We start from the raw sequence: 27,867 nt of genomic DNA, 5'->3' as shown, positions 1-27,867 counted from the left end.
TTCAATCCAGGGTATGTGTTTTTCAGGGAAGGCTTTGCTTATTTCAGCAAGACAATGATAAACTGCATAGTAGTACAACAGCACAAGTAGAGAATTGCTGAACTATGGACTCCCTGCAGTCCATACACTTCACCCACTGAAATGTAACAAACAATATGTCAAAGAAGATCCACGACTGTTGAGCAGATAGAATCCCAAAAAATCCAGCAAATATCAATACAGTCCGCACATGCTTATTATTGTTGATTATCATTAATGAAAGAGATGATACTAATTTTGGGGATTACACTCACATGTTATTTTGCCCCGTTTCATAAATGTAGTCCAAAGTAGCTAAAGCAATCCAGAGCTTAGTGCGAGACACAAGCCAGAACCCCCAATGTGAACAAAGGATCAAAGTAGATATGAGTAAAATTTTAGAGAAGAGTGTAAAACCAAAGGATCAATGTCTTGTTATCTGGTAAAGTTGTGCTGAAAACATCTTGGAAACTATATGGGAAATGACGCACATAAATGACATGTGTTTTGTTATAAATATGTTGTACCTGCTTTTTATTTTTTGGTAAGGTAAAATTATAACATTAAACATTCCAGCACAGAAGATTTTATTTTCAATTTTTATATAAGCAAGTAAATATTTTATTATGAAAATTACTTTTTAATGAATAAAGCTTGATTTGTACTTGTATACACCATCAGTTGAAGTTCTTAGAAAAGAAAATCATAACTAGCAAAAGTGGTCTTGATAGGTCATACTTTGATAAAAAAAAAAAAAAATAAATAGATAGATAGATAAATCAGAATTCAAAATCAGCCAAAAAAAATTGCAATTGGTGTATTTCTAATCAGCTTTGCAACAGAAAGTCCCTTCAAAGGACTATATGAATGGACAAACATGAGAATCTTAACTAAAGATCATCAGCATTACTAAATATCCCAGTAAACAACACAAGCATACTTTTTATTTTTTATTTATGTATTTTTTGCTTTGTTTTGTTAAAGAGACACTTTTATTGGATAAAGCTGGTTCAATGTTTCTCCACTCCATTTCCTCTGTGACTGGACCATCTCATTCCCCAAAACCTTTGAAGCACAGAGAAACATTAACAACAACAATACACACACACACACACACACACACACACACACACACACACACACACACACACACAAAAGCTTCTTTTCCATAATGAATCCAGCCCCAACATTTGTTGTAATTGCTGTCATAATTATGTGCTAATGTAATGAATATGCAATGCCTGCTTTGGCACAGTCAACACAAAGAAAATGACAGAAAAGATTTTGTTGAGAAATTGTGTTTAGAAATTGTAATGATTTCTGACAGTTAATGATGCACACTTTAGAACACTTTCCAATCTCAACATCTGCATGACCTTAACATTTAAAAATGTCACATCATTAGTTAAACATTCTGTAATATTATACATTCCAAACATTACCATCCATGTATGTATTTATATAGCATAATGGATGCTTTTAAAAATCTATTGAATGTGCAGTATTCGACTGAATGAGCAGAAAGCAAATAGTGTGAGTGTGAAAGTGTGAAATGGTCGAGAGTTTTCTCCGGTGTCCTGTTATATTTTAGATAGCAAGGAGCAGACGGCTAAGTTTATTAAACTCCACCGAAACAATCTGCAAATGTCATTAACATTTAATAAACTATCATCTTGTCTTTATTTTTAGTTAGCACATACCTTAAACACTTCAAGCTGTAAGCTAATGATAGTTATATAAGAGCAGATGCATGCTGGTGCAATAAGCTGTACGTTTTATGTTCAATGGATGCATGATCTGATTAGTCGACTAATCGAAAAAATAATCGGTGACTAGTCGACAATCAAAATAATGTTTATACAATTATACATTTATACAATTTTTTAAAAATACAAATATTACAAATGTATTTTTTTGTTCTTTTGTTCTTTCTTTTTTGTTCACAATGCTTTTGGCCTTGGTTATGGGGACAATTCAACACCATATTAACAACTGTGAAGAATCTTTGTTCGACAACTGCAATTCAGCAAAGTTACAGATAAAGAAATTCAAATTCATTAAAAAACTGAAACCCAGAAGAGCCTTCACTTCTCATAATTAAAAACATGACATTTTTCATGTCAGTGCTTATGTCCCTGACAACCTCCAAATTTTAAATCTACTGTAAGATTTAGCCTTCTTTGTTGCTGCGAATTTGCACTTTGTTAAAATTATTTACCCATCTATCTCTTGTCGGTCATTTTCCACTTTTTTAATTATATAGTGTAATCATTAACATTATCATAATGGGAGAATGATAGAAACCTCCTTGATACTCCTGAAAAAATATACAGAACATCTAAAAAAAAAAATTCTGGAAAACCTGAGAACATAGCATGTTTTAATCATATGAATTAGAATGTAAAATGGCAAATGGGACACACAAAATTAAAAAAAACAAAAACAACAGTAGGACATTCAGCTCATGATACCTTTGGGTGACCACGCATTGTGTTATTTTTGTGTTCACATTCAGTTAAACTCAGTACTGTAGACTAGTGATTCTTGTGAATTGCTAATTGATGAATGGATGTCTTGATGGAATTAACTGAAAAACACCAGAAGTGTCGTTGCAAGGTGATAGGTGACCCTTATGTCATTAGAGCTTCAATGCATAGATTCTGCAAACCTCTAAATCTTTACTGGATGGGCAGATGGAGTTTTGTCAGCTAGGAACAGACCACTCATATTAGGGCAGAAAGTTTCACCATGGGATAAAGGTGATCCCTCAATGTATCCCTTTGTATTGATTTGAAAAGACCCTTAATTTCATGAAGAAGAAAAGTGGACATAAACTATTCTAGCAACTATTCTAGCTTATCCAGCCCCCATAGGCTGGATAAGCCAAGTTTAAAAAGAGAGACATTGTATCTTTAAATTGAAATTCTTAGTCTATTTTTTTCATTGTTCTTTTTCTATTTTGTCAGCATGTACAGTATGAGATGTCTAATAACTAGCAGAGCACAAGGTTGCTTCCTTTGACTCTCTACTATTGAATGTCATTTGTCTATAAGGTGTTTGTAGCACTGCAGGAAGTGATTTTTCCAAGGCAACAACAAAGGCAACAAAGGTTTGTCTTTTAAACTCAGATTAACAATAGACTTAATGACTTATGAATGTATCATTATCAAACACCGGTTCTTTTAACTTTGTATTTCAAGATAAACAAAATACTAAATTTTTTGTTTCAGACAGACCTGTTCTTGATTCAGTACAATTTAATCCATTTGTTATCTGATGTGTTTCCTCATAGGTAGGGCTAAAATGATAGGATTAATATTCAGTGCTGTGTAGCCTAGGATGGAATTATGGAAGTGGAGTTATGAATACTCCAATCCTACTGACACATTCATATTACTCTTCCTCTGAGACTATTATCCTGAATATTGATAACTTTAGGGTTTGTCCCATCAGGAAGATGGGTGGATAGAGTGGAAACTAGCAGTACGGTGAGGTTGACAGATGTCTATTACACAATACATTAAAAGAGTGAATAGTCAGTCTAACTCATAACTACAGTAACTTATGTAAACAGTGAAATCACTAGTGACAATTATTTCATATTATCTGTGCTATGATGAAGATGTTAGTGAAGAAATCTAAAGTGATGACCTTAGCTTTCATGTAAAAAAGAAAGAAAGAAAGAAAACACACAAAAACAGAGGGGTGTCATTTTGATCTGCAACTGTCATATACAGCTCTGCCCTAAAAATAGAAAAGCACCACAGGGTTACTTTTAATTACATGACATCTGTTTTGCTTTTGTAGCATCAGATGTCTGATAACAACGACAATTCGCTGAATTTCAATCAGGTTTAAGTACTTTGAGTTTTTCCTCACTTTTTGTTCTTCTACAGCACAGAAATTGAAGGTAGACATACATATTTGTTGAGTTTGCAAATAAAAATGGATTGGATAAACTGGCAAACAAAACTGATAATACACTTTATTGAATTTATTACTAACTGCATCCTAAACCTGCCATATTCTATCTTGTGCTATTCTGCAATGATGAAGGTCTCAGTATGCAGCAGAATGTATCCAAATGTTCAGTCAGCTGTGACGAGAACTAATGTGAGCTTTCTCTTACATTCGACTCCCTTTGGAAAAGGCAGCCACATGCGGAATCTGAACAGCTGACTGGGTACGAAAAATCTGACTGGTGAAATGACAGGAAAGGAATTCAATACCACTTTATTCCTATTTTTCCCAAACAGGTACTAAACTAATGCATGCTAGACAGAATAAATAGTTAAATGTATCTTTACTTTGAAGTGTTAGAAACTAGATCAAAAACAGAATTGCTATAAATTTCTGTAACCAACACTATTAGTACACTAATTTCCCTATAATTTCTTCAATCACACCTAAATCCTTTAATGTAAAGCATCTGCCAATATGCAATTAACTCCATATATACATAATCAGTAACTGTCTTGCATAACACGGCTGTAAGCCCAAACAATTTCCTGTGGCGTATTTTGTTCCATTCAGACAACCTCAAGTGTCAGTTTGAGTCGGTAAACTTTGACCCTTTTTTTTTAGGTTCAAAAGGGATGGATTTATACTCCTGTTAATCAACTCATTAATGAATGAAAATCGTTGTTTTAACACAATACAACAGTCACCCTGTCAATTTATATTTAATGTCATATATTTATGTACACACTACTTTTGAGGGGTTCAAACATGGTTGGGACTTCTATGGCCTTTACGCCTTTATGTGACAGGATACTGTTTGTACTCTGGAGAAGTGGGTTTGACAGCAGAACCCAGAGAGCAGATGGAACATCTCAATTTTTCATCAGCATGTTTGATTCAACAGTTAATTCAGACTCATGATGAAACCTCATGAAGAGGTTTTTTGTCTGCTGATCTACTTATTTCCCACTTAAAAGTGCACAACCCCCCAGGCACTTTTCCACCTACTCCTTTTCCCTCTTACCATCACTTCCCCATACCGCTCTCTAAGATTGATTAATCACAATCCATCGGGGGTGTTTCGGCACAAACTTTATCCATGGCCGAGGGCTAACTTCACGCTGCCGCATCAGACCAAAAGGTTTCCTTTTCCCTATTCCCACCTGATAGTCATCACTTTCGTTACAGTTTGACTACATGTTTTGTTTTTTGTTTTTTTGTAATCCACAAGATAAAAACAAACAATAGCATAATTCCCTTTTAGACATTTGTCTTTTAGCAACAAAGAGATGATTTGTATCACACACTGAATGTAGATAAAGGGTGCGTTTTTAGAAACAACAAACAATATACGCAATAGGAATTTGACAGTGTCATTGTAAGAAGGTTCATAGTAAGAGTGTTCATGCTGTTAACAACACATCATATGTGACTGTAAAAATGCACCAATCTGCCACAACATTATGATCACTGACAGGTGAAGTGAATAACACTAATTATCTCTTCATCATGGCACCTGTTAGTGGGTGGGATATATAAGAGAGGAAGTGAATATTTTGAAAGAGTTGATATGTTAAAAGCAGGGAAAATGGGCAATTGTCAAAATTTGAGCTTGACAAGGGCCAAATTGTGATGGCTAGACAACTAGGGCAGAGTATCTCTAAAACTGCAACTTTAATTGGGTATTCTCAGTCAGCAGCGGTCAGTACCTATCAAAAGTGCTCAAAGGAGCAAACAGTGATAAACCAGCAATATACCAAAAGTACCAACAATGAGCAAGGCATTGGACCATGGAGCAATGAAAGAAGATTCGCTGGTCTGTGTGATGTTTGGGGAAATGTTCTGCTGAGAAACTGGGATTCCAGCATCCATGCAGAAGCTACTTTGACGTGTACCATCTACCCAAGCACATCTTGTCATGAAAATAGTAGTCACTGTGGCTGCCTGTGGCCTCTTAATGATGTGCCCCAAATAATGCACCCTGCCACAAAACAAAAATGATTCAAGAATGGTATCAGGAGCACAGCGAGTTTGAGGTGTTGACTTAGCCTCCAAAATCCCCAGATCTCAGTCCAACTGAGCATCTATGCGATGTGCTGGACAAACGCATTCAATCCATGGAGGGCCCACCTCTAAACTTAAAGGGCTTAAAGGATCTGTTGCTAACATCTTCGTGGCAGATATCACAGCACACCTTAAGAGTTTAGTAGAGTCCATTGCTCAATGTGTCAGTCATGTTTTGACAGCAAAAGAAGGACCAACACAATACTGTGACGAATTGGTGTAATGGTATCAATAGCAAGAGCAACCCTGTGCTTGTCTTGCTAGCGCTCGATACACTGTTGACTGTAATTTGTTCATGTAAATGGGGAGTCCTCTTCACACACTAAGGTTAATTATGGAGTGCCACAAGGTTTCGTGCTAGGATAAATTATATTGACATTATACGCACCTCCCTTAGGCAGTATCATTTGAAAGCATACCAATTAGCAGTTACTATTCATCTCTGGCTCTCTTGTTTTAGTTAAAAAAAACAGATGACTTTTAATTAAATGTAATTACAATTTGTGGGCTTTGACACTGCCTGCAAACTTCTGTTTGGCGTAAAATATACAAAAGTGATACAATAAAAACAGTAGATAGACTGCAATCAGACATTGACCATATCTACAAAAATATTTGCCAGCCAGAAGCTTTTCCTAAATCCAATAAAGTGCTTTCTTTCCTTAAAAAAAAATAGTGTAAAAAAAAAAAAGGGGGGGGGGGGGGGGGGGGAGAGAGAGAGAAAAGTGAATAGCAAACAACAAAATGAATGAAAACAAAGCACAAAAATCTTCGAAATGGAACATTAGCTACAACCTGACAAACTTATAATACTGTCCATCCTACTTTCTACTTTGCATCTAATATTGCTCAAGGCTCTTTATCGAGGCATTGAAACTTTGGGATACCTTATGTGTACCTCTGCAATGTCAGGTAGGTATCTAACTGAAGTATTTGAGTCCATAGTACAGAATGGAGTCCTGTTGTACATGTGCAGAAAGACCTTTTTTTTCTGAGTCTCTCTTTTTTGGTACCACTATGCCAAACTGTGAAACATTAGGTGATAATCCAAGATTTTATTTCTTTGCCAACAGCCACACTAAAGACTTTCTTGCTTCACATTTCCAAAATATTGGTCAATGTTATCTATTTGCTGTATCAGCATTTATGATGGGCGATAAATTAAAATCAGAGAAACACCAGTCAACCATGTAATGAGTGTTGATGTTCAATATTTTGTCCACCAGAGGGCAACTTCCCTGTTGATAAAACGTGTTTATAACAACACAAGAATAGATGAGTAATCCACAAGTTGTTATGACAGTAAAACAATACAATAGGAAGATTACCATATAAAGATTAAGCACAAGCGTTTATAATTTGAACAGACTGGAACATCTTGCTTGCCTGCCTTAAGAGATCACAGTCAGAAAAGGATAGACTCACACCAAGACCTCACACGTGTACTTTCTTTTTACATATTATTTCCTCCAGGAAGAACAGCAGTACAAGAAACTAACAATGATGAGTCATTACACAAGCTCCCTCACATTATTATCTCCCCTTTTCTAAGATTTTTTTTATAGTATCAGAGTCACCTGGTACCAGGCAAATGTGAAATTAATGCTGGCAGTTTTATTGGGAAAGAATAGATTTAATCATTATAATTCCTCCTTTATATAAAAATTCAGAAGCGAGCGCCAAAGTTGCATGTAAGCATCCCAAAAGATAAAGCTTCCTTGCAATTTTAACCATAATATTTAGAGAAAAAAACTGAAGTAAAATAATCATATTTAAAGCAAGTTATAATCCATATGCACCCACAATTTCTATTATTGTATAATTCCTGTCGCATATTCAGAAGATTAATTCTCTGAACTTGCATGACAAGTTCTAGAGCAGATCAAAGGTTTGCTGATAAATGTTATCAGAAATGGCAGATGTTATAGGCTGAACACAGCCTTGTCCTATCATATTCTGACTGTCTGTGAAACTTCACTAACACCTACTCCTGTGAGTGCAGATTGATGTCTTTATGATTTTTTTATTTATTTATTTTGGTGGCTTATATGGAGGAAGTCAATATGCACAAGATTCATAGCCCACACAATCCTTCTTTACTCCCATCTGCACAGCTCCAGAGTGACGTCAGTGCGTCGATTAGAGCTGTTTTCCCCCCTCCTCTGCCATCTCTTCCTTTTTCCATGCCTAATCTGAACTTTTCATGAAACCTCTGCAATGCTGTATTCACTGGCTTGAAGATGGCTTTGAATAGCTGCAAACATTTTTTTTAAAAAACCCAGAAGAATCAAACTGAGAAAGCAAAGCAGTGATTTAGAATATTTACAGTTACTACACAATGTGAGTATATGAAAGCATAAAAAGGGCTTTTTCCTTTTAGGTTAAAGCACTGTCATGTATATTTGAGCCAATTTAGTAAGTAAAATGTTTCTCACAATATACTTTAATGTTAATTTTCCTCTATATTGCATTTTATCTTTGAGTCAATATAATTTATTGCTAATGCAATACAACTGTTTCTTCTTAAGATAATCTTGATATACTGTACATACTGTAACAAAAACGCAAGCTTGGTTTTTGAGGTCACCATGACTTTGAATAATTCCATTTGTGTCAGATCACTAGCAGAAAGAAACAGAATGTTTGTATACAAAAGACTGTGCACAGCAGTGTACATTTCAGCTGTCTCGCAATAAACCTTGGATGCTGAGATGTTTCATGTATCATATACAATGCAGTTTCACAGCCCTAAATAAATAGACTGATGTTTGGACACAGTGACAGACCAATTGATATTACTCAGCACCTATGTTTGAACACGATAAGCAAAACCACATAATCCATATTAGCATGTAGGAAACGGTGGGAGGATAATATAGTAAAAGTGCTGATAAAGCTTGCCAAGAAATCCCTTGTTATGCTGGCTGCTAAATTGAGAAACACAAGTTTCTGTAATAAAATGGGATTTTTAAAAGTTCTGGTAAAAGGACATATTATACTATTTGACAAAACTTTACTGCTTACTAAAGATCACGAACGGGAATGATATACTCCCTTTCTATGTAACCATTTGGGAGATCATTGGGAGAACATTGGGAGAAAATACAGACACTTTGCTTCTGTATTTTCTCTATCTCTGCAAACCACCAGCTGCTGAGGGAATCCGAGTTACTTCGAACTCCCACACAAGCCAAAGACATCAGCAAGCCAGCCTACATCTGTGTATGAAGGTCCACAAGGGTAGTAAAGAAAGTTACTGTGCTCTTTGAACTTCTTGCCCCAAGCCTTTACTTGTCTCCACTTATCAGAGCCATTTTCATTTGATCATTTTAAACATCACTGCTTGAAAACACAAACGTATTTCAGCTATACAGGCAAAGGAAGGTTCATTTTGTCCTCGATTCTACCTCTTACCACTTTCCATGCCAGAGGCTGTCGTGGTGGCAGTGGGGGAGGACAAATTTGTCATGATGGTTGCAGATTCTGTTGCATTATTTGAATTGCGGTAGACATTCATAAAAACTGTGGTCCACTCCTAGGGCCCGAGGCTACTAGGCAACAAGTCATCTTGGATGCAGATCCCATAGCTAAGATGCTAGCTGTAAATAAAATATGGTAATGGCTTCTCAGTGACTGGACTACTGCAAAAACCACACTTTAGCTTGTCCAAAATGTCAGACAGATGATTTGGGTTCACCCCAAAAGCAGATAGCTGGTGTTTATGCTAATTCTCAAAATGTGTTGTTCTTACTCTCATGCCACTGTTTCAGCCATTCTAGGGAATTGTGATATTGGCATAGACTTCTTTGAAAAAACTCAAGGCCAGCATTTTTTTTTTTTTCAAAAACACCTGCACCTGTGAAAAGCAAATGCAAGCATCATAGAAAACTGGTAAACCTCTTCAGCCATGCTGCTGGAAAACATGAAGCATATAAGTGTTTGAGCCTTGTTAGATAAAAGCAAAAGTTTGCAGAATCCATCTGTGAAATAGCACATTGTTCTCAGACTTTTAACAACACAATAATGTGGAAATTTTGTGTGCTCTAAGAGTTTTACAGTTATGTCTGAAAATCTGAAAAGCAGTGTCAAAAAACAATGCAGGAGTTACTTTAGATAATCATACCTTGCTGTGTGCAGGTTTTTGAGTCTTATTTCTTTCAGTGCATGGATATTTCATCATAAATTTTAGGAACAGAGCTTTTGAAATTTCATGAGACAAAAGATACCCAATGCTGAGGTGGAAGGCAAAAAAGCAGGTCTTCTTTTACAGATATAAATTCAAAATAAAGTTTATAGTTGATTAAGTTATAGTTAGGTACAGCTCAACTTAACCCGAACAATCCCTTAGTTATGCTGCTATATGCCCAGACAACCTTAAATGGCGCACTTAGCACATTCCCGCTGTTATAATTTTATAGTGCATTCTGTGATTAGATATTTTTCCGTCTCTGTGCTCTTATATGTCTACTTTTTCTATATTTCTCCGGTGCCATATGTTTTTCTGTGGTTACTGACCCGATACACCTGCTGAATGGTTATTACTGTGTTGACGTTGTTTGTTGTTTATCTGCGCTCCTCTTTTCTCTTTTCACCTTCCCCCCACCCCAACCGATGGAGGCATATGGCCACCTTTCCCGAGCCTAGTTTTGTCTGAGGTTTCTTCCTGTTGAAAGGGAGCTTTTTTTCCCTAACCACTGTTGCCAAGTGCTCAAAGGGAATTGTTGGACTTCTCTCTAAACAATTGTTAGGCATTGTGCTTACAAAGTCAACAGCCCTGAAATGAATGTTAAGGTGAACTGGCACTATATTAATAAAACAGACTTTAACTGAACTGAAATATTTAATACATTTTCCATTTTTGTAATTGATTGAACTGAAATTAGAGATAGAAGGTAGTGAAATAAAAACTCAAGTTTCCAACAAAATATGCATTTTGTTCTTGTTACTATTAGTTTTACACATGGCATTTGTGTTCATAGGTTCCAAAGTTTAGTTGTTTTTTTTTTCAGTACAGTTATTACATGGAATCCGCCACCTTTTGATTAAATTACTCATTGAAGTACTTCAGTAAGTATGTTCACCATGAGCTCACCAAGGGAATCAAACCAGATAGAGCTGCATGCTATTGAGTCAAAATGACATGCACTCATATTTTTTTCTTCAAGCTGCTACTTTACAGCAATAGAATCAAATGGGCTATTTTGTATTTCCACAGCAATCTGGTTTAAGTGTATCTGTTAAAAGGCCCATACACTATTAGCAGTATATATAGTGTATATAAAATGATTTACACAGTCACACTGACTAGTCAAGCAAACAATAGCAAATGAAATGAAACAATGAAAATGGCTTCTAATCTGGGCATAATCATTTTATATAACTGCTGAGAGCTGCAGTGTGATGGAAAGCTTGGTGATTGTCAGATAGTTGCATGACAACAACCCATTTTCCAGGCCAAATCTCTCTTCACTTCCTGTGAGTCAAGACCAGCCATCAGTAACAGGCAGTCACAGTGCGCCGGAAACCTATCTGAGATCCAGTGCTTGTTAAATCTGTTAACACTGCTATGATACACAATCTGCAAACCAACCTTCACCACTGTAGTCTGAGACAAAACATTCTCCTTGATGCTTTAACAGAAGGCTTTAAAAGAAGCTGTTTTTAAAGACATTACGTTAAAAACTGATGACCTTCCCTCAGATTTTAAAACATAGCCTACAGGTCATGTCATAATTGCCACTTCACAGCCTGCTGTACTGACACAATTTCATATTGACCGAGTTTCTTTATTTTCATTGACAGCGAGTCTATCAACCGAATCAGTATGTTTGATAGTGCTGTTTTAGCCTATTTTTGATATTGCACAGAATCCCTTTGACCTGTAACACATGAACATCAATTATTCTGCTCTTTTATCCCTGCAATTTTCCTGACTGCGTCTTCTGGTAACAAATCACTTGAGCCTGCCTGCCCTATTTCCGGATCTACATAAAATCAGAACATCTAGTACCTGTGAACCTAAAAGCAGACATCAGACTAAAACATTTTACAACAAATCTGCATTCAGCCAAGGGCACACAAGTAATGCACATATCAAATGTTTCTTTTATACACTTCTAACAGTCTATATAAAACTCAGAAGGAAGACGTAAAATTCATCGGACAGAAAAATGTCACAAACTGTGAGACTGCGCAAGATGTAGCTTTCAAAAAAGCCCTCACATCAGTATGGATTAAAATGATATTTATGATTTGTTTAGTAAGAAACTTCATCCTTAGTTTGATCTAAAAAGTTAAAACAGGAATGTGTTAAAGCATTAGAGACAATCTAATTTTTATTAGGACATGGTCTAGGTCAGAAATGAATACTAAGCCAACTCTTTTTGTCTGAAAAAAAAAAAAAAACTTCAAAAGGCTGCAGTTTGATATAATTTCATTTTTGAACACTGTTATCTCTAGTTCTTAATCTCTGAATGAAATTTCTGAGGCTCTGTGAAGTATTTTGTTCTTTCCTAAATGGCATTGTAATACAGACAGTAATACCATGTTGCACCAACCTACTTGAAAAGTCTTTCATTTTTAGATGGTGTCATAGGTGAGGTCAGTAGCTTAAGGGCAAAATAAATAAATGAATAAAATAGACACAGCTACCCTACCAAGCATGTTGTTGTGAAAACATGCACCCCTTAAATCTATTATCTATTTAAATCCCAAGTAGCACCATGGTGAACCAAACCATCCTTTCTAACAAAGCAATCTCACTGTTTGCTCAGTTTGATTCTAAAGCACTGGCAATATCAACTGTTCCTAAAAAGAAAAGTTGACCAATGTTCATCTCAGTAACTGCTGGTCTCGACTATCAGGTTTCTGTAAGGTTTCTGAATGGTTAAACCCTCTAGTTATATAGTTTAACAATGTTATAACAAACTAGCTAACACCTGGTTCTTTAATGTTGTGTTTTTCCACTGAAAATAAAACAAAGAACTGGGAACATTTTTGTACCTTTACTACATGAGACACAACAGAAAAACATGTAGATACATACAGTACGCTTATGCATCACAGAGCCCTAAGAGCCAGACTTCTTGTCAGTAATTCACTCACTCTTCTGCACCATGATTGCTTCTTGCTCAGGTTTTAGAAAGATGAAAAAGTCAGTACCACCAAGACCAGAAAAATAAAACAGCTGTTTGGCAACACTTTGGAGTTGAAGGACACAAGCAAGCAAACATGCTAGCGCTAAGAGCAGTGATGTTAACACCTCAAAATGAAACTCACTGACATGCTTTAGCTTTGTTATACTTAGTACTCTATCAAGTACGATTTTAGTTACATGTTAACAAGAAACAAGCAGATTTCTATTATTTATTAGACTACTGTCAGATTTTTATTATAATGACTTACCTAACATGCTAGTTCTGCAATTCAAGCAAACTAATCAATTTTTAAATTACTTTAAAAAAAAGCAACATGTTACTGTTAAAATTTTGCCTCTCTTTGCTGTTTCTTTAGCTGTCACAAAACAAAATAGGAAATTCCCAGTGTAATCCGTTCATAGAGTAGATACTATGATGTGTAACTTACTCAAAGTCTGATTACATCTAGGTAGCTTAGGTAAAAACAAACAAAAAAACAAACAAAACAGTAGAGTAGTAGAATTTTTTCTGTGGTGAAAGTATTTTCATCATTTTGAAGGCTTTTCTAGATGAAACGGACAGGAATGACAACAGCTGTACTTCAAATTTGATCAAGGATAACTCCAAACTTGGCACAGCAGCCCCACAACAGGCAGGGGGAATTATTTTGTTGCTACAGTAAACCACTGAGGCAGCTTTTAGTTTTGCTACAACCTCAACTTTGAAGAAAGGGAAGAAGATTGCTGCTGCTTATGAAGTGGAGTAGATTCTGCGAGTATCATTGGAATCATTGGAAATGTGGCCTGTGGCAAGGAATTTTAAAGAGAAGTACATTTTTCTTGATGCAAACGTCTTCTCAGTACAGAAGATGCCATTCATTCAACATAATCAACAAATCATTTTTTTGCCCATGAAAAGTGCCTCAAGACTAATAAGAAGGAAATATCTAAACAAATTAACAGAATAAGTAATAAAATAAACACTAATAGAAACAGTAAATGTGAATTATATTAAAGAAGAAAAAATCGTAAAGAAAGAAGTATCTCTTGGATACTTTAACTGGATCCAATAGTTTAAGTGCTATTTAAGGATTAAAGCAGAGCCCAGCTCTCTTATATCTTTGGAGAGGCAATGCCACAGTTTCCAGACATAAATTAAAAATTATGTCTCCGGTCTTATTTTGTTGGATTTTGGGTAGCTTGAAAGCTTCGGGATCTACTAGCTTGTAAAAGGACATCATGCATCTTTGAGGTAGGCTGGTTTTACAACGTTGGGAAGAGTAGAATACGGGTTCACTCTTCTTTTTTTATAATTTAAAGTCTAACCATAGAATCCTCAATGAGTTACTTTTTTTTCAGTGGACTTTTAAGAAAGACTAGTCAAAAATTCATTTCACTGATGAAAGCATGATTTTGAATTTCAATATCTTGCTTAGTCTGGAATGCACACACTTTGATCATTTTTCGCAGCTGTACAAATACCACATATCTTACTTATACAGGGCGGAAAACCTAGGACAGAGTCTAAAATAGTTTTTTGAGATATTGCATCGTTTTGGTTTTTGGGCCTACTTATAGAATTTCTCTCCTGTACTCATTTAGTTTCAGAAAGTTATTACTCATCCATTTATTTATTGCCGACAGGCAGTCAATGAGGAAGCTTAAGGCTAGGATTATACTCTCTTGCAGACACACATATGGACAGCTGTAGACACCACAGAGGCATAGGTTATCTTATTATACAGTTTTTCTAGTCCACTTTGAGGACACATGCACAGATTGTAACCTTGTAGTGAAGTAGCTGAGCAGAAAAGTTTGTGCAGTCAGACAAATGCACACACATCCCCTGTGTCAAATGCTGCACTTAAATCTAAGAGAACCTTAACCAAGCCCTTTCTAGCACTATGCCTCAGGTTACTGAAAGTCTTTATGATTGCAGTCACTGTGCAATTAGCTCTGAAACTTGATTGAACATTTTTCTTTCTAATGTAGAAATCTGCTAGAAATAGATTTGTATAATATATTTCTCAGTAATAGAATTTTTGGCATTGGCCTGTAATCATTTAGGATTCCAAAGTCTAGATTTGGCTTCTTCAACAGAGATTTCACAACAGTGGTTTTGAACCAAATTCCCGTTTCGAGGTATATGCTAATGATTTGGACAGATTTCAAAATGCTATTGAAAATCCTTTCTCATTGGAGAGGGTATCAGGTCAAGGCAGGTAGCATCTTATAAAGTTCTGAGGTTGAAAAGGTACTTTTTTTTTTATACATAAAGTAATTGGTTGTCTTTGCTTAGCTGTTTTATATCTGACTTTAAAAAAAACAATCCTTGGGATGGTAGCAGCAAACTATTATTAGCTATTGACAATAGTCTAATTGTTGTTTGTTAGCCTTGACAACCAGGGTAGCCTTGCTTTAAGGCCATAGTTCATAACACAAGGAAAAATGTGTTATGCAATACAGCAGCATATGTGATAAAACAATGTATGCTGGGATATCACACTTCACACAGTGCACTCTATTCCGTAGCTCTATGGCTGCATAAAATATGCATTACACAGTAACTCCTTCAAAAATAAGAATCCAGACATAGCCTATGTAGCCTGCTCTTCATACTGTGAATTTGCAACATGGTTAAAAAAAAACAAACAAATGCTTGAACTATTAAATTTTACTAAGGTTAGCTTGTAGGTGCAAGCTAGGTGTAGTAGGTACACCTGCATTAACAATAGAACTGTAGCAGACTCTGAAACACGTGTAACAGACAGGAATGGTGCATGGACTAAATGACCAATACTGTTTTTATTTGTTAGTCATATGAGACTGAAGATTGGAGAGGACAGAGCCTTTCAATCTGTGACAATTACACTTTGCTTCCCATTCCAGCCTTGTTTAGTTGTCTCTCTGTCATCTTTTAAAAAAGCACTTAGAATAGAAGACATTTTGTTTTGTTTGTTTGTGTGTTTTTTGTTTAACCAGGCTTTCTATTGAGATTCTTATTATCTGATTTTTTCACTGTCTATTTTATTTTATTCTTGTTTAATTTAATTCTACATTTTAACTTTGTTGTGAAATACTATTAACTGTATTATGATTAACTGACTTTGTTTTGCAGCACTTTTTGACTAAATATCAGTGAAAATGTATATAAATAGAGAAAGAGAGACAGAGAGGTGTGTGTGTGTGTGTGTGTCAATCAATTTTGTTTCAACAGTACAAATAAAAACCAGAAAACCAGCATGACTATGAGTCAGTACAACCATATTCTTGCTATTTTTAAAAATTAAATTCTGCCTTTTGCTGTTGACACGGTTAACAATATTAAAACCTTCATGTAACATTTCTGCTAAGCGATATAATAAAACCCCAAAAGAAAAACCCATTTCAAATAAGTATGATTCCATTGCTGAAGTACCCTACTTGCAGCGCAGAACCTGTGTGCAGTTCACCCTCATCTGAGCAAACACCTGAGGCTTTTAAACATCTAAGAATATGTTAAGCCCAAATGGCTCATAATGATTTCCTATACGTCTGCAAAGGTCAGAACACTTTAAAATAACAAAATCCTCAGCTATGCAAGAAAGGTTAACATCTTGGTTTGTACAGCATGCTGCTGCTGTGATGTTGTAGCCAAGGGTGAACTCTCCTCTGAAGCCCTTCAAACACCACCGTGCTAGCACTGACTCTGAGCCTATAACTCCAGCCGAATGAGCAGGGCTATACTTTGCTTCTTCAGTAAGGAAAAAAAAAGAGTGCTTATAGTTCTGTTTTTTAGTGCAAGCTCTCCATGATAAATATCCATGCAGAAGGCAAAAAAAGCCTTTGACAAATGCCACTGGGTCCATAGGTGTGACAAGCAATATCAAAACAATAAAGGGACATTTTTAAATGTCAGGGCAGATTCTTATCTGCTACACATATTTGAATGTGTTTTTTCCTAAATTGCAGTGCAACATCCTAGTCCCATCACCACTCCACTCTCTGCCCTAAAAAGACAACCCTATAGCTCGCAGCTTGAGCATTCTGTAAAACATAGCTTATATATGTTGGTTAACATTCAGGATTCGCGTAAAATATCATCAGTGCTGTGCTCTCATCCCCCAACATCGAAACACATCAACGGAGGATAAAAACACGCGACAATGATGCCACCGCTGTGCCGTGCAGACCGCGCTGAAGGCGGAAATCTGCATTAAAAGACGCACTTTAATGTTTTTCAGCGCATCAACTTTAATATCTGTTGAGCTCAGGCGCTATCTGGTGTGCAAAACCCACGATCAACAAACACCTTGGAGTGCGCTTCAGCATTGGAGCTATACTTGTGCGGTACTCAGAAGTAGGTGCTGTCATGCAAGCTGGTCGTGATAGTCGATGCAGATGAATTAAGACTAACTACATAACTAGGCCTACTGCTACCGTTCTTCTTCCGTTTCCATTTAGTACATAGACACGCACACCGCACATCTTGCAGCCTGAACTGAATCCGACCATTATTCGTTGGTTTCACTCTTCCACGACTTGGTTAGTGAGTAGGGTGAAAGTTGGCATGTGGCAAGAATGGTACCGATCGCCTCCACCCGGCTGTCCTGTTAATGGTCAGTTAGTAGTCCTAATTCGCTGTCACATAACGAATGCCTCAACTCACTGACAGTTCGAATATTGTTAGACCCCACGCATAGATCGGAAAGCTGTGAGAGGTTCCTACTGCGTGAAAATGGCATGAAAGGGTCAGACTTACCGACGGCTAAATCCAGTAGATCTGCGCACAAGAGCAAGCACAATGAGAAGACGGTCATCTTTCCCTTATTTTGCAATAAATCCCAAACTCCATCTGCGTTTACATGCCCTCCAGGTTTCGGCTGTGTAATCCCCACCATTCCAGAGGTATGCGATTCAAAGGTGCCCCCAAACTATTCATGATGCAGCTCAAGTCTAAGTGGAGAATTCGGAGAAGTTGAAAATGAATGCAGCATTCAGAGCAGTCATAAACGAGCATCACATCAAAAAATGACTCACTGGGTGCGCTTATAGAACAAGCGGAATGTTTTTCCCCCCTCACAGTTTAAACAATAGGGAGCTGCGCTTAGCCGCGCAGCAGAGATAGGCTGTGGAAAAAACGGAGCGGTTTGGATGAAAATGTCTCTCTCTCTTTCTCTCTCTCTCTCTCTCTCCCTCTCTCTCCTCCCGCCCTCCCCCTCCAGACAGACGCACAGTCATTCCTGATCACTCGCTCTTTTATTTCACACAATTTTCCTTAATCCTACCCTGGATTCAGACCCCTCTAATTCTGCCCATTAAGCCGATTTATTTCCGTTGGATTTTTCTTTTTATAAAAAAAACATTTGTAGAGATCCTTGTGCTCCGTATAGTATATAGCGTACAAGAATATGCATAGGTTACATATAAATAATGCACTTCTTAGTCATCTAGTTGATGAGTTAATTATCAGGAAAACGTGTTTCTTTTCTACCCAGTGTTATGCATTAAAAAGTAAACTGTTAATCAAGTGAAAGGACCATTACATGATGTATTAAATCTTGTTATTGTCATACACTCTTACCATGTGGGTGCTCACGATTAGTGCTCAAAATCCCCCTTACTGGAGAAGATATTAAGTGTACATATTAAGAGTATTTTGCTGGAGCAAATCCATAAAGATGTATTTGAGTTTAATAAGTGCCTGTTTTATTGAACTGGCCTGACTGGTAAAAGTTGCCCTTCTCTCTCAAATTGCCTGCAATCATTTGTATCATTAGGGAACATCTGTCATGCAAGCAGCAGGTCCTGTGCTATTTTTTTTAATACTTTGACATTACCGACATCAAAAAGCATATCGCTTTTACCAAAACCGCATGCTTTGGTATGGTACAAACTATAACAATGAAACCTTGATTAGCATTTCCTTCCTGTCGTAGAGCTGGATCAGTTTTACGGCTAATTTTGAAAATAAGATGAAGACTGAAGGATTTGGTATTTTCTAAGATTGTGATCATTTCCAAAAATCATTAGACATGCTCAAGAGTGAGTTCACTGCAAGTATTGTACATACTCCAAGATTTGCCAAAGTTTGACGAGTGCCTCAGGCTGTGCCATTCTTATCAGCATCACCTTAGCATGGTCAGTTTTGGTTTGCTAGGTTTTACTCTGAAATTATGTTTCTGACAATATAACCCTTTTGTGAAATGGTCCTCTGGGTTTTCATTCAAAGTGCAGGCAACAGGTTATTAGGGAAGACAGCCACCATCATGGCAGTTCCATTCTTCAAAAAAATATGAATGCAGTTGAATAAAGTCATTGGTTTCCCATTTTCTGCAAAGCCGACTCAATATATCAAGACAATATATTTTTATTGATCTGTGCAGCAGCGAAACAGTAAGACCTTTGACAATGCAGGAACCCCAGTAAAGGTGTGTTCTAGAAGGCACAGACTTAGTGGTAGATACACTCTTATTATTACAACCTACAAAGCACTAGGTAGGAATACTAACTTATGCATGTACACTCAATGGCCACTTTATTAGATACACCTTGCTAGTACCGGTTTGGACTCTGTCCTGCCTTCAGAACTACCTTAATTCCTTGTGGCATCGATTCAATTTTGTTTTGGTCCACATTGAAATTGTATCACATGGTGACTGCAGATTTGTCAGCTCGACATCAGCCATGGAAATCTCCTGTTGCACCACATCTCCAAGTTTCTCTATTGGACTAAAATCTGGAGACTGTGTGTGAAAATTCCAGTATATCAGCAGTTTCTCAAACATTCAGACTACCCAACAACCTTGGCACATTTAAAGTTACTTAGATCATCTTTCCTCCCCATTCTGGTGCTTGGTTTGAACTTTTGCAGTTCATCTTGACCATGTCTACATGCTTAAATGCACTGAGCTGCTCTCATGTGACTGGTTGATTAGGTCTGTTCTTCACCTGTCCTTACATCTCTGATCTGTTATAAACGTGGTGGGTGTATGGCTGGAGACTAGTAATACAATTATTGCAGTGCTGAGTTTGTGGTTTTTGAGATGTGTGGTGGTCTCATTTTTATCAATTTGACTTCATAATAATCCTAGTGGTTAAAATAGTTTTTTTTTAAAAAAAAACGTTAATTGACTCTTTTATTTAACTTCACTGATGTTAACATGCCTGTTACAGCGGACACTGCACCAGTATATTCAAACACCTATGAACATGCAAATGAAGAGCTAGGCACCGTCCCACAGTGCTACCCCTCACTGCTCGTAGGATAGAGAGGAGGCTGGAGGGTTTCTTGGTTAAGGTCTGCAGCACAAATGCACTATCACACATCTCTAGAGGGCAGTGTCAACAACAATTTATTGGGGTAACAGAGCTGAACGTGTTGCTGTCCATATGGCATCTAACCCTACATACAAAGAGGGGTCTTTACTCTCTGTATGTAGGGTTTCAAGAGTCCAAATTCTGTCCACATGCTTTGTTCAGTCATTGACTCTTAAACTGGTCTTTAGTCTTTTATTTGGGATCTGAGAAATTGAGAGGAAGAGGAAACCCGACACAGATAGACTTGACTTCATTAATGACGATTGTCCTGAATCCTCTTGCCTTTCCAGTTATCGTTTAGAACTTGCTTACCCCAAATTAAACATTAACAATTCTGTCTGTTGACTGCCAAAGGGTGTGTCAAACAGTCAGCAGCTGCTTATTGAATACACATTATTACAGTTTAAATCTGTTAATTCAAATAAATTAAAGAAATAATATTCAGTTTTGAGTGACACTGTTCAATTGGCCTATAGTATAACATATTTATAATTTTCACTATTTCCAAACACAAGGGACTAGATTCATTCTCCTCATCCTTCCCCTCCTTTCTCTGCACATGTCCAAAGAAGAAAATTCTAAACAGCCATAATCACACACATATTTTCAATATAATGCTGTTCAGTACTAACTTATTTTTTTATTTAACTACAACTAATATATGATGTAGGTTCTGTGGGGACATGCACCCCCACTGCACTCTCTCTCTCTCACACACACACACACACACACACACACATATACAATCCACAGTCATATGACACACTGACACACATACCTCCAAACTCATGCAAATCTAGGGCTCAACATATGGTTTTGGGGGGGTTGGGGGGGTAGCTGACACCAGGAGAAGCCCCTTTAAGTGCAAATATGTATGTATCCAGCTGATGCAATATCTGGGAAATCTACTCTTGTTTTAGGACAACACTGGGGAATTTGAATTCCCCCTCCTCAGTATTGCCAATTTTCCAAGTGGGGGGGAAATCAGTCCAGTCCTGTTGAATCAAGTACTCTTTCTGAGTGACTCAGGGTGGTGACTCATTAAGTAAATGTGCTTGTTTTCCTGTCACCTCTATAATTTTCCAACTAAGCTCAACTGAATGTATGTGATTATCATCTTTACAGAAAGATTGCATAAGAACTGCTCAGTCAAATTTCAGAAAAGTTGGAGAGGTGTGGATGGGCAAAGAAAGGACACATTAAATTGTAGTGCAGATCTTGATATTTTTCATTAAAATTGCAGGATAGGGCAGTGGCATTGACCTTGGAGGAGAATGACCTTTCTGTTTGGCTTATTTCAGTGCTGATGAAAGAAGAAAATTTTTTTAAAAATTGTCAGGGAAAAAATAAATGCCTTATCTTTATTCCGGTATCGTTGTCCAATTTGTCCTCCCGACAAAACAGGCCAACGAAGAATAGCATAGCGTAGCATAGCTGCATTTACAGTCTGGCTGTCAGTTAGTGTTTCAGATAACCTATTGGACACTGCAATAGTTTAGCTGTACTTTCAAGTTCAGGACATGTCTGCACCCTCTTCACCATTTTGTTGCCAAATCACCCACACCACCTCTAAATGCCCTCACATATATATATATATATATATATATATATATATATACATACACATATATATATATATATATATATATATATATATATATATATATATATATATATATTAGGGGTGCAACGATACACAAAATTCACGGTTCGGTTCGATACTTTGGTGTCACGGTTCGATATTTTTTCAATACAAAAAAAATGTTCATGCCTTTTTAATTTGTCATTTATTAAAATTATAAATATATATTTTAACTCAAAAGTACAGTTTTTAAATTTAATGTTGCTGAAACAACAAAGTAATAAAATAATAAATCTATCTGATCAGAAATCACTCATCTTTGGAAAAGAGAGTTTATTACAGAGAAATGGCTCTTTCCAAAATAAAAGCTATACTATACGCTTCTTCTGGGCTATATTCTCAGCAGCATATTAAACATATCAGGTCCCCATAAGGAGAATCATGTGCTAACGGCTGTCTAAATGACTGGGGTAAAGTTTGTAGCATGCGTGCTTGTTGTTTTTGTCTGCTTCCACTTGTCTTTGCACTAGGATGATGTCGGAGTAAATTTGCAGTCATATTCATTGTGTTCCCACTAGTGCTGTCAGCGTTAATCTCGTTGAAATGATGTTAACGCCACAACACGGCAAATCTCCGTTAACGAGCTACCGCGGATCGCCCCGTGCTTGGGGCTGGATGGCCAACACGTTAACGAACTAACTGCGCTAACGCAGTAGTTCCCACCCATGCAGTAGCGGTTTTTGATACGGGCGACACGGGCGGTTGCCCAGGGCGGCATCGTGGTGGGGGGCGGCATCACGGGCATCGGCAAAAAAAAATAAAAAATAAAAAATTGCTCGTACTCATGCTGCCCCGACATCAGCCAGCACATATTGGGAATGTCACAGGCACCGATCGGTTTTCTATCGCCCATTTGCTGGGAGTAAGGGCGCCCTCCGTTTGCGAGGTGCGCCTGCTGCTTGCGGCGCAGAGAGGAGAGGCCGGGGCGGCGGGGGATTCACTGGTGGCTGGAGCAGCATCTAATAACCCACCCCCAAAATAAAACAAAATAAAAACAAACCAACAAACACAAAAACACCAGACAATTTAATACAGACTTGTCATTTGCACCGATGTTTTTTCGAAATTCTATACACGAAAAGTGAGCGCACGAGCCCTCGGTGCGCCTGCTGCTGGAGTCAAGGTAAACTTTATTGTCATCTCCGCTACATCCAGTCCAGTATATAGAGAGAGGAGACGACAAGGCTCCAGTTACAGCAGTGCAAGTAAACAAACAATATATATAAGAAGAGTAAGAAAATAAATATACACTTTAGGACCAGGGGTAAAGGGATCAATAACAATTTAAAATTTATAATTCACAGTTGGATGATTTAAAGTCTCACACACAACACATCGAAACGTTGAGGGGGGCCGGCTGCTTCCAAATAGAACACATTTCATTCATAATGCTGTAAATCCAAGCCCATTATGTATTCTTGATTTGAATCCTGGGTTGTGTGAAATCCCAGAAATAAACCCTAAACAAAGTGAATCTGTGAACTAAGGTGTAGGTCTGTTAGGTTATGTTGTGGTGATCCTCCAGTTGGGGGATGGCTGTTCATACTGTGCAAAATTAAAACCAAGATGGACAAGAACAGTTCAAAGCAATCAGGTGCTCAGTTTAGAAAAAAAGAGAAAAGAAGAGTAGAAACGAAAGATACAGGCAAGCAGATGTGTGATTGGATAATGGCGGGTTACGTATCCTGAAACAATCAGAATACTTTATTAATCCATAAGGAGATTATGTGAGTTACAGTTGCTCCAAGAAAAAATGGTAAAAATAGTAACAGTAACAGACTAAACTCCAAACAATACATTATGTTACAGATTTTAATATTAATTAGTCGTTGTCATTATGTATGTATGTGTGTGTGTGTGTGTGTGTGGGAGTGGGGTGCCAGAGGGAGTGTTCGCCCAGGGCGCCAAACAGGCTAGGACCGCCACTGCACCCATGTAATTGAGCATTGCGTGGCACATCCGACATACTGTTTTACTTTAGTCCATGACAGGCTTACCTTCAGGGTCATACCTCACATGAAAACCAAAATAGTTCCAAACGCCAGATCTGAATGAGGGTGGGGGAGGTTCAATTTGCCATGTTGCAATGAGAGCTTAACTTCTGTCTCGCTAGCTTGCCCTGGGCTCAGTGAATCTGCGTTCGACTACTCCGCCTAGGCTGCACTGTCGAGCGCAGATCCACTGAGCGCTCAACACAGACAGCATCATCAGAAGGAAAGTTGATAAAATAAATTAAAAATTTTGTATTGTTCGATACACATGCGTACCAAACCGAAAGCACTGTATCGAACGGTTCAATATCGATACGAGTATTGTTGCACCCCTAATATATATATATATATATATATATATACATATACATATCCCTCTTTGTATGTGGGTGTGTGTGTATCCATGCCAGGGAAAAGCATAGTAACACATTGGCAAAGCTAACCTGAAAACAATTTGAGTGGGGAAAAGAATAACATACAGATAAAAGTACAAATAATGAAAATAAAATGAGGAACTGACCATTTAAATAACACAAGAATTAACTAACATTAACTAAGAAAGGGAAAAACAAGTAATACAGAAGAAAAACAGCTAGACACAGACAGAGGGAACACAGAAAACAGCGTCAGACAGAAACTAAGGTGACGCTGTAATTATGGCATTGCCTTCTCATGAGTAGAAACTATGGTATTGTTTTCAAGGTATGTTGCTCGATACATATCTAAGAGCTAAAAACAAGCCTGCCTCACTTACTTCCACCTTTTCATATAGCATTAAGTTGGTTGTATGAAACCTCACAAAAGGTTTAAACAGGTCTGTCACTAGGACCATCTAACAAGATGACATGAATCAATTGTGCAAGCTGGTTTCACAAACCAGCGATGCGACCTTTGTGTTTGTTTTCTGTCAGACACCTGCAAACAGTAGTGGTGCAGTCATGTGGGAATTCATCTGAGGACTGATAGTAGAAAAGACTGCCTAGCTTTTAAGCATTAAGCTGCCAAAAGGAACCAGAAAATACCCTCACAAGAAAGGAAAGGAAAGACAATTGTGGTGTGACTGGATCTTTTCTGAATTGCCAAATACAGTATATTATACCTTTAAAGTTACATGAAGTTTTAGATGCATGCTTTTTCTGACTGCCCGCTTAACTTCATGACTGGCTATGCAGTTAATAGTGTCAATATATGACATTATTGGTTACACCAACAAAATAGACAAGAGTAAAGCGCACTCACAATCCAGCAATGTCCAGTGGCTGATTTTGAGTTTTGTGTGCAAAGGCCCTGACAGCTTAATTTCAAGGCCACGGACTTGCTCATCTATGATAAACTCTCTCAAAGGGTGTCTTAGTCATTAGGTTTTTGGAGGGAGGACAGAGCCTAGAGGAACATCAGATAGCACAGCTTAATGATGCCATCTCTTTCAATAGTCTGTATGTATTTCTTAAATCATTAATTAGGCTAAATTACTATCCAAATGTGTAGTAATGGAATTGCCTTTCATCTTCTGAAACCTTGACCTGAATGTAAACTTGTCGTCAAAGTAAATGACCAGTCAGCTATTAACCATCTTGCAGTTTTGACCAGTTTAATTACTTAGGTACACCAAGATTGATTTTAATTATCTCCATTACTCAGTCCAAATGACGTTCATGTTTAGAGTCTTATGTGAAGAATTTTTAATAAGACAATCACATCTGAGGAAGCTTTTAGACTTCCATTAGCAAAATGTGACAGTCTCGCAAGTGCAAAGTACTAGCGAAGGCAGAGTATCATCATCAATATTGCTTTTCTGACCATTACCAAAACCAGAAGTCAGTCTTTTTGATTACTGTGTTTCACGCCCTAGTGAAACCATGGGAAGAAATTCAATACTGAGAAAGCAAATTTACATTATTTCACATGGTATTAAGTCAATATCTTCTAAATGTAGGGTTAAGTCTTTTGGAAACATAAAAAAAACAAGTTATCTCTAAAATATATTTAAACATTAACTGCTAGTCATATGAAAAAAAATCAAAACAAGACTTCCCATGTTTTCAGATGTCATAGCACATCTATGTCAAAGCATGCATATTATAATGTCTTAACAAAGCAGACCGGCTACGACCAGCTCACCAATTGTGTTAAAATAAATGAGGAAAACAGACTGTTATATTACCAACACACACATTAATGGCATGCCAACACAACATTCATTATCCTGAATAAAATAAATCTATTAAAAAAAGTCACTAGGCTAACTGTTTTCAAAGAATTGCTACTAACTCTTTACCAAGCATAGATAAAAGGCCAGACTCAAGGCAGGGATTTTATTACACCGCAGTTTCTCTATGTCATTTTCTCCCTTACACTCCTCAGACCCGCAGCTTTGAGGCTCTTACATGTTGCAAATGCTCATTTTCAAAGAGATTACAACACATATCTGTCAGAAGCAGAATTGCATGGATATTATGCATGGGGGACAACTCAGAAGTCTGCCAGTGGGGAACACATTGCAGTGTGCCTGAACCATCAACAGAGATTAGGGGTGACTTCTTAAAATGGGACAAGACCAGGCTTGCGGGGTTGACCAGGTTAGAACCAGCTGTAGACGTGCTTTAGCTGCACAATTTCACTTTATTTGCAGCACACGTAGAAAGGCAGAAATAAAACGTCTTTGTCAGCTACAAGTATTTCCTGAAGCAATTGGCCTCACATGACTCACTGAAAAGAGTGATACCCTGCAGTGGCTTTACTTGTGGCTATTAATACAGTAATGCAACACACAAACACAAATCAGAGTATACACTTAAAATAAGACCAGGGAGAAAGGACACTTACCATAACTTTTCAAATATAGCAACAACAAAAAAAAATGCTAGAGTATCTCAATTTCATTATTTGAAGTGGGCCTGTTTTGATCATTTCGAGCTCAAAGTTTTTATTCCTGGACTCTAACAGAGTAGATTTGCATGAAGTTTTTATTTAGTTTCTACTGGCCGTTCTGTTTATCCTCTGTATGAAACAAGCTGTCTTATATCCTGTTTCCTTACTATCTTCCCTAAAAGCCCCTTTTATTTCTGATTGGTTTCTTTTTGCTTGGCTTCAGCACCTGGTGCTTGTTAGCACCACCTGCTATGTGGAGGCATTTAAAAGAAACATGATTTGTAGCTCTTGATTTTAAATTGTTTCGTCTTGATTTGATTATTTCTAATATAAGAGTGGACAGCACAAAAACCCTCTCCAACCGAGACTGCATTAGAGCATTGCCTGGTTATTATGGAGCATACATCCACATATATACAAAGTTGCAAATGTACCATTCCAGGTTTGCCCTGAGCAGAAGTTTCAAGGGCGTAGATTTGGTTTTGGCATTGGTGGGGACGGATGATTCAACCACCGAACTCTGCCCTGTTTCTTTTTTTTTCCCCTTTTTGTTTTTGCTTCTTAATAAAAAGAGGAGAAATATACTTGCCTACATATGCTATTCTATGTGCTTTTAAACCATTTAAAATCACAATTCATAGTTTTATATGTGAATTATATAATGTTAAATTACTATTAAACAAATGGCTGACTAAGTATTTTAGGCTTTAGTTTACTTCAGCCATAATCCATATAAATCAGGTATCATACAAAAATAAAAATAGCTTCAAATACAGTCATGACAATAAAAGAACATGACTTTAAGGACTTAACATCATTTCTTCAGTTATAGTACACCAGCATCTGTCATATTTTGGCACTAAGGGAACACTGAATGACCTGGTGGT

The 27,867-nt window shown here is 37.2% G+C and overlaps 1 protein-coding gene across 4 annotated transcripts in view; it reads right to left on the bottom strand.

The window, feature by feature from the left end:
• The window catches only part of igsf21a (immunoglobin superfamily, member 21a), a 175,474-nt gene extending 157,161 nt beyond the window's left edge, over nt 1–18,313 (bottom strand). For 3 of the 4 annotated variants that reach the window (XM_087840913.1, XM_006782918.2, XM_087840911.1), the window contains exon 1: nt 17,919–18,313. In XM_087840913.1, the coding sequence (XP_087697039.1) occupies nt 17,919–18,057 (139 nt within the window). In that variant the 5' untranslated portion in view covers nt 18,058–18,313. The remainder of the gene's footprint in view (nt 1–17,918) is intronic. The other variant, XM_087840912.1, reaches the window with a different exon arrangement.
• Between the last annotated feature and the right edge of the window lie 9,554 nt (nt 18,314–27,867).

Source organism: Neolamprologus brichardi, chromosome 5 (assembly GCF_056152115.1).
Source record: "Neolamprologus brichardi isolate AB-2024 chromosome 5, ASM5615211v1, whole genome shotgun sequence".
Taxonomy (NCBI): domain Eukaryota; kingdom Metazoa; phylum Chordata; class Actinopteri; order Cichliformes; family Cichlidae; genus Neolamprologus; species Neolamprologus brichardi.
Note: the sequence above shows the minus strand (reverse complement) of the source record. Positions and strands in the feature narration are given on the sequence as shown.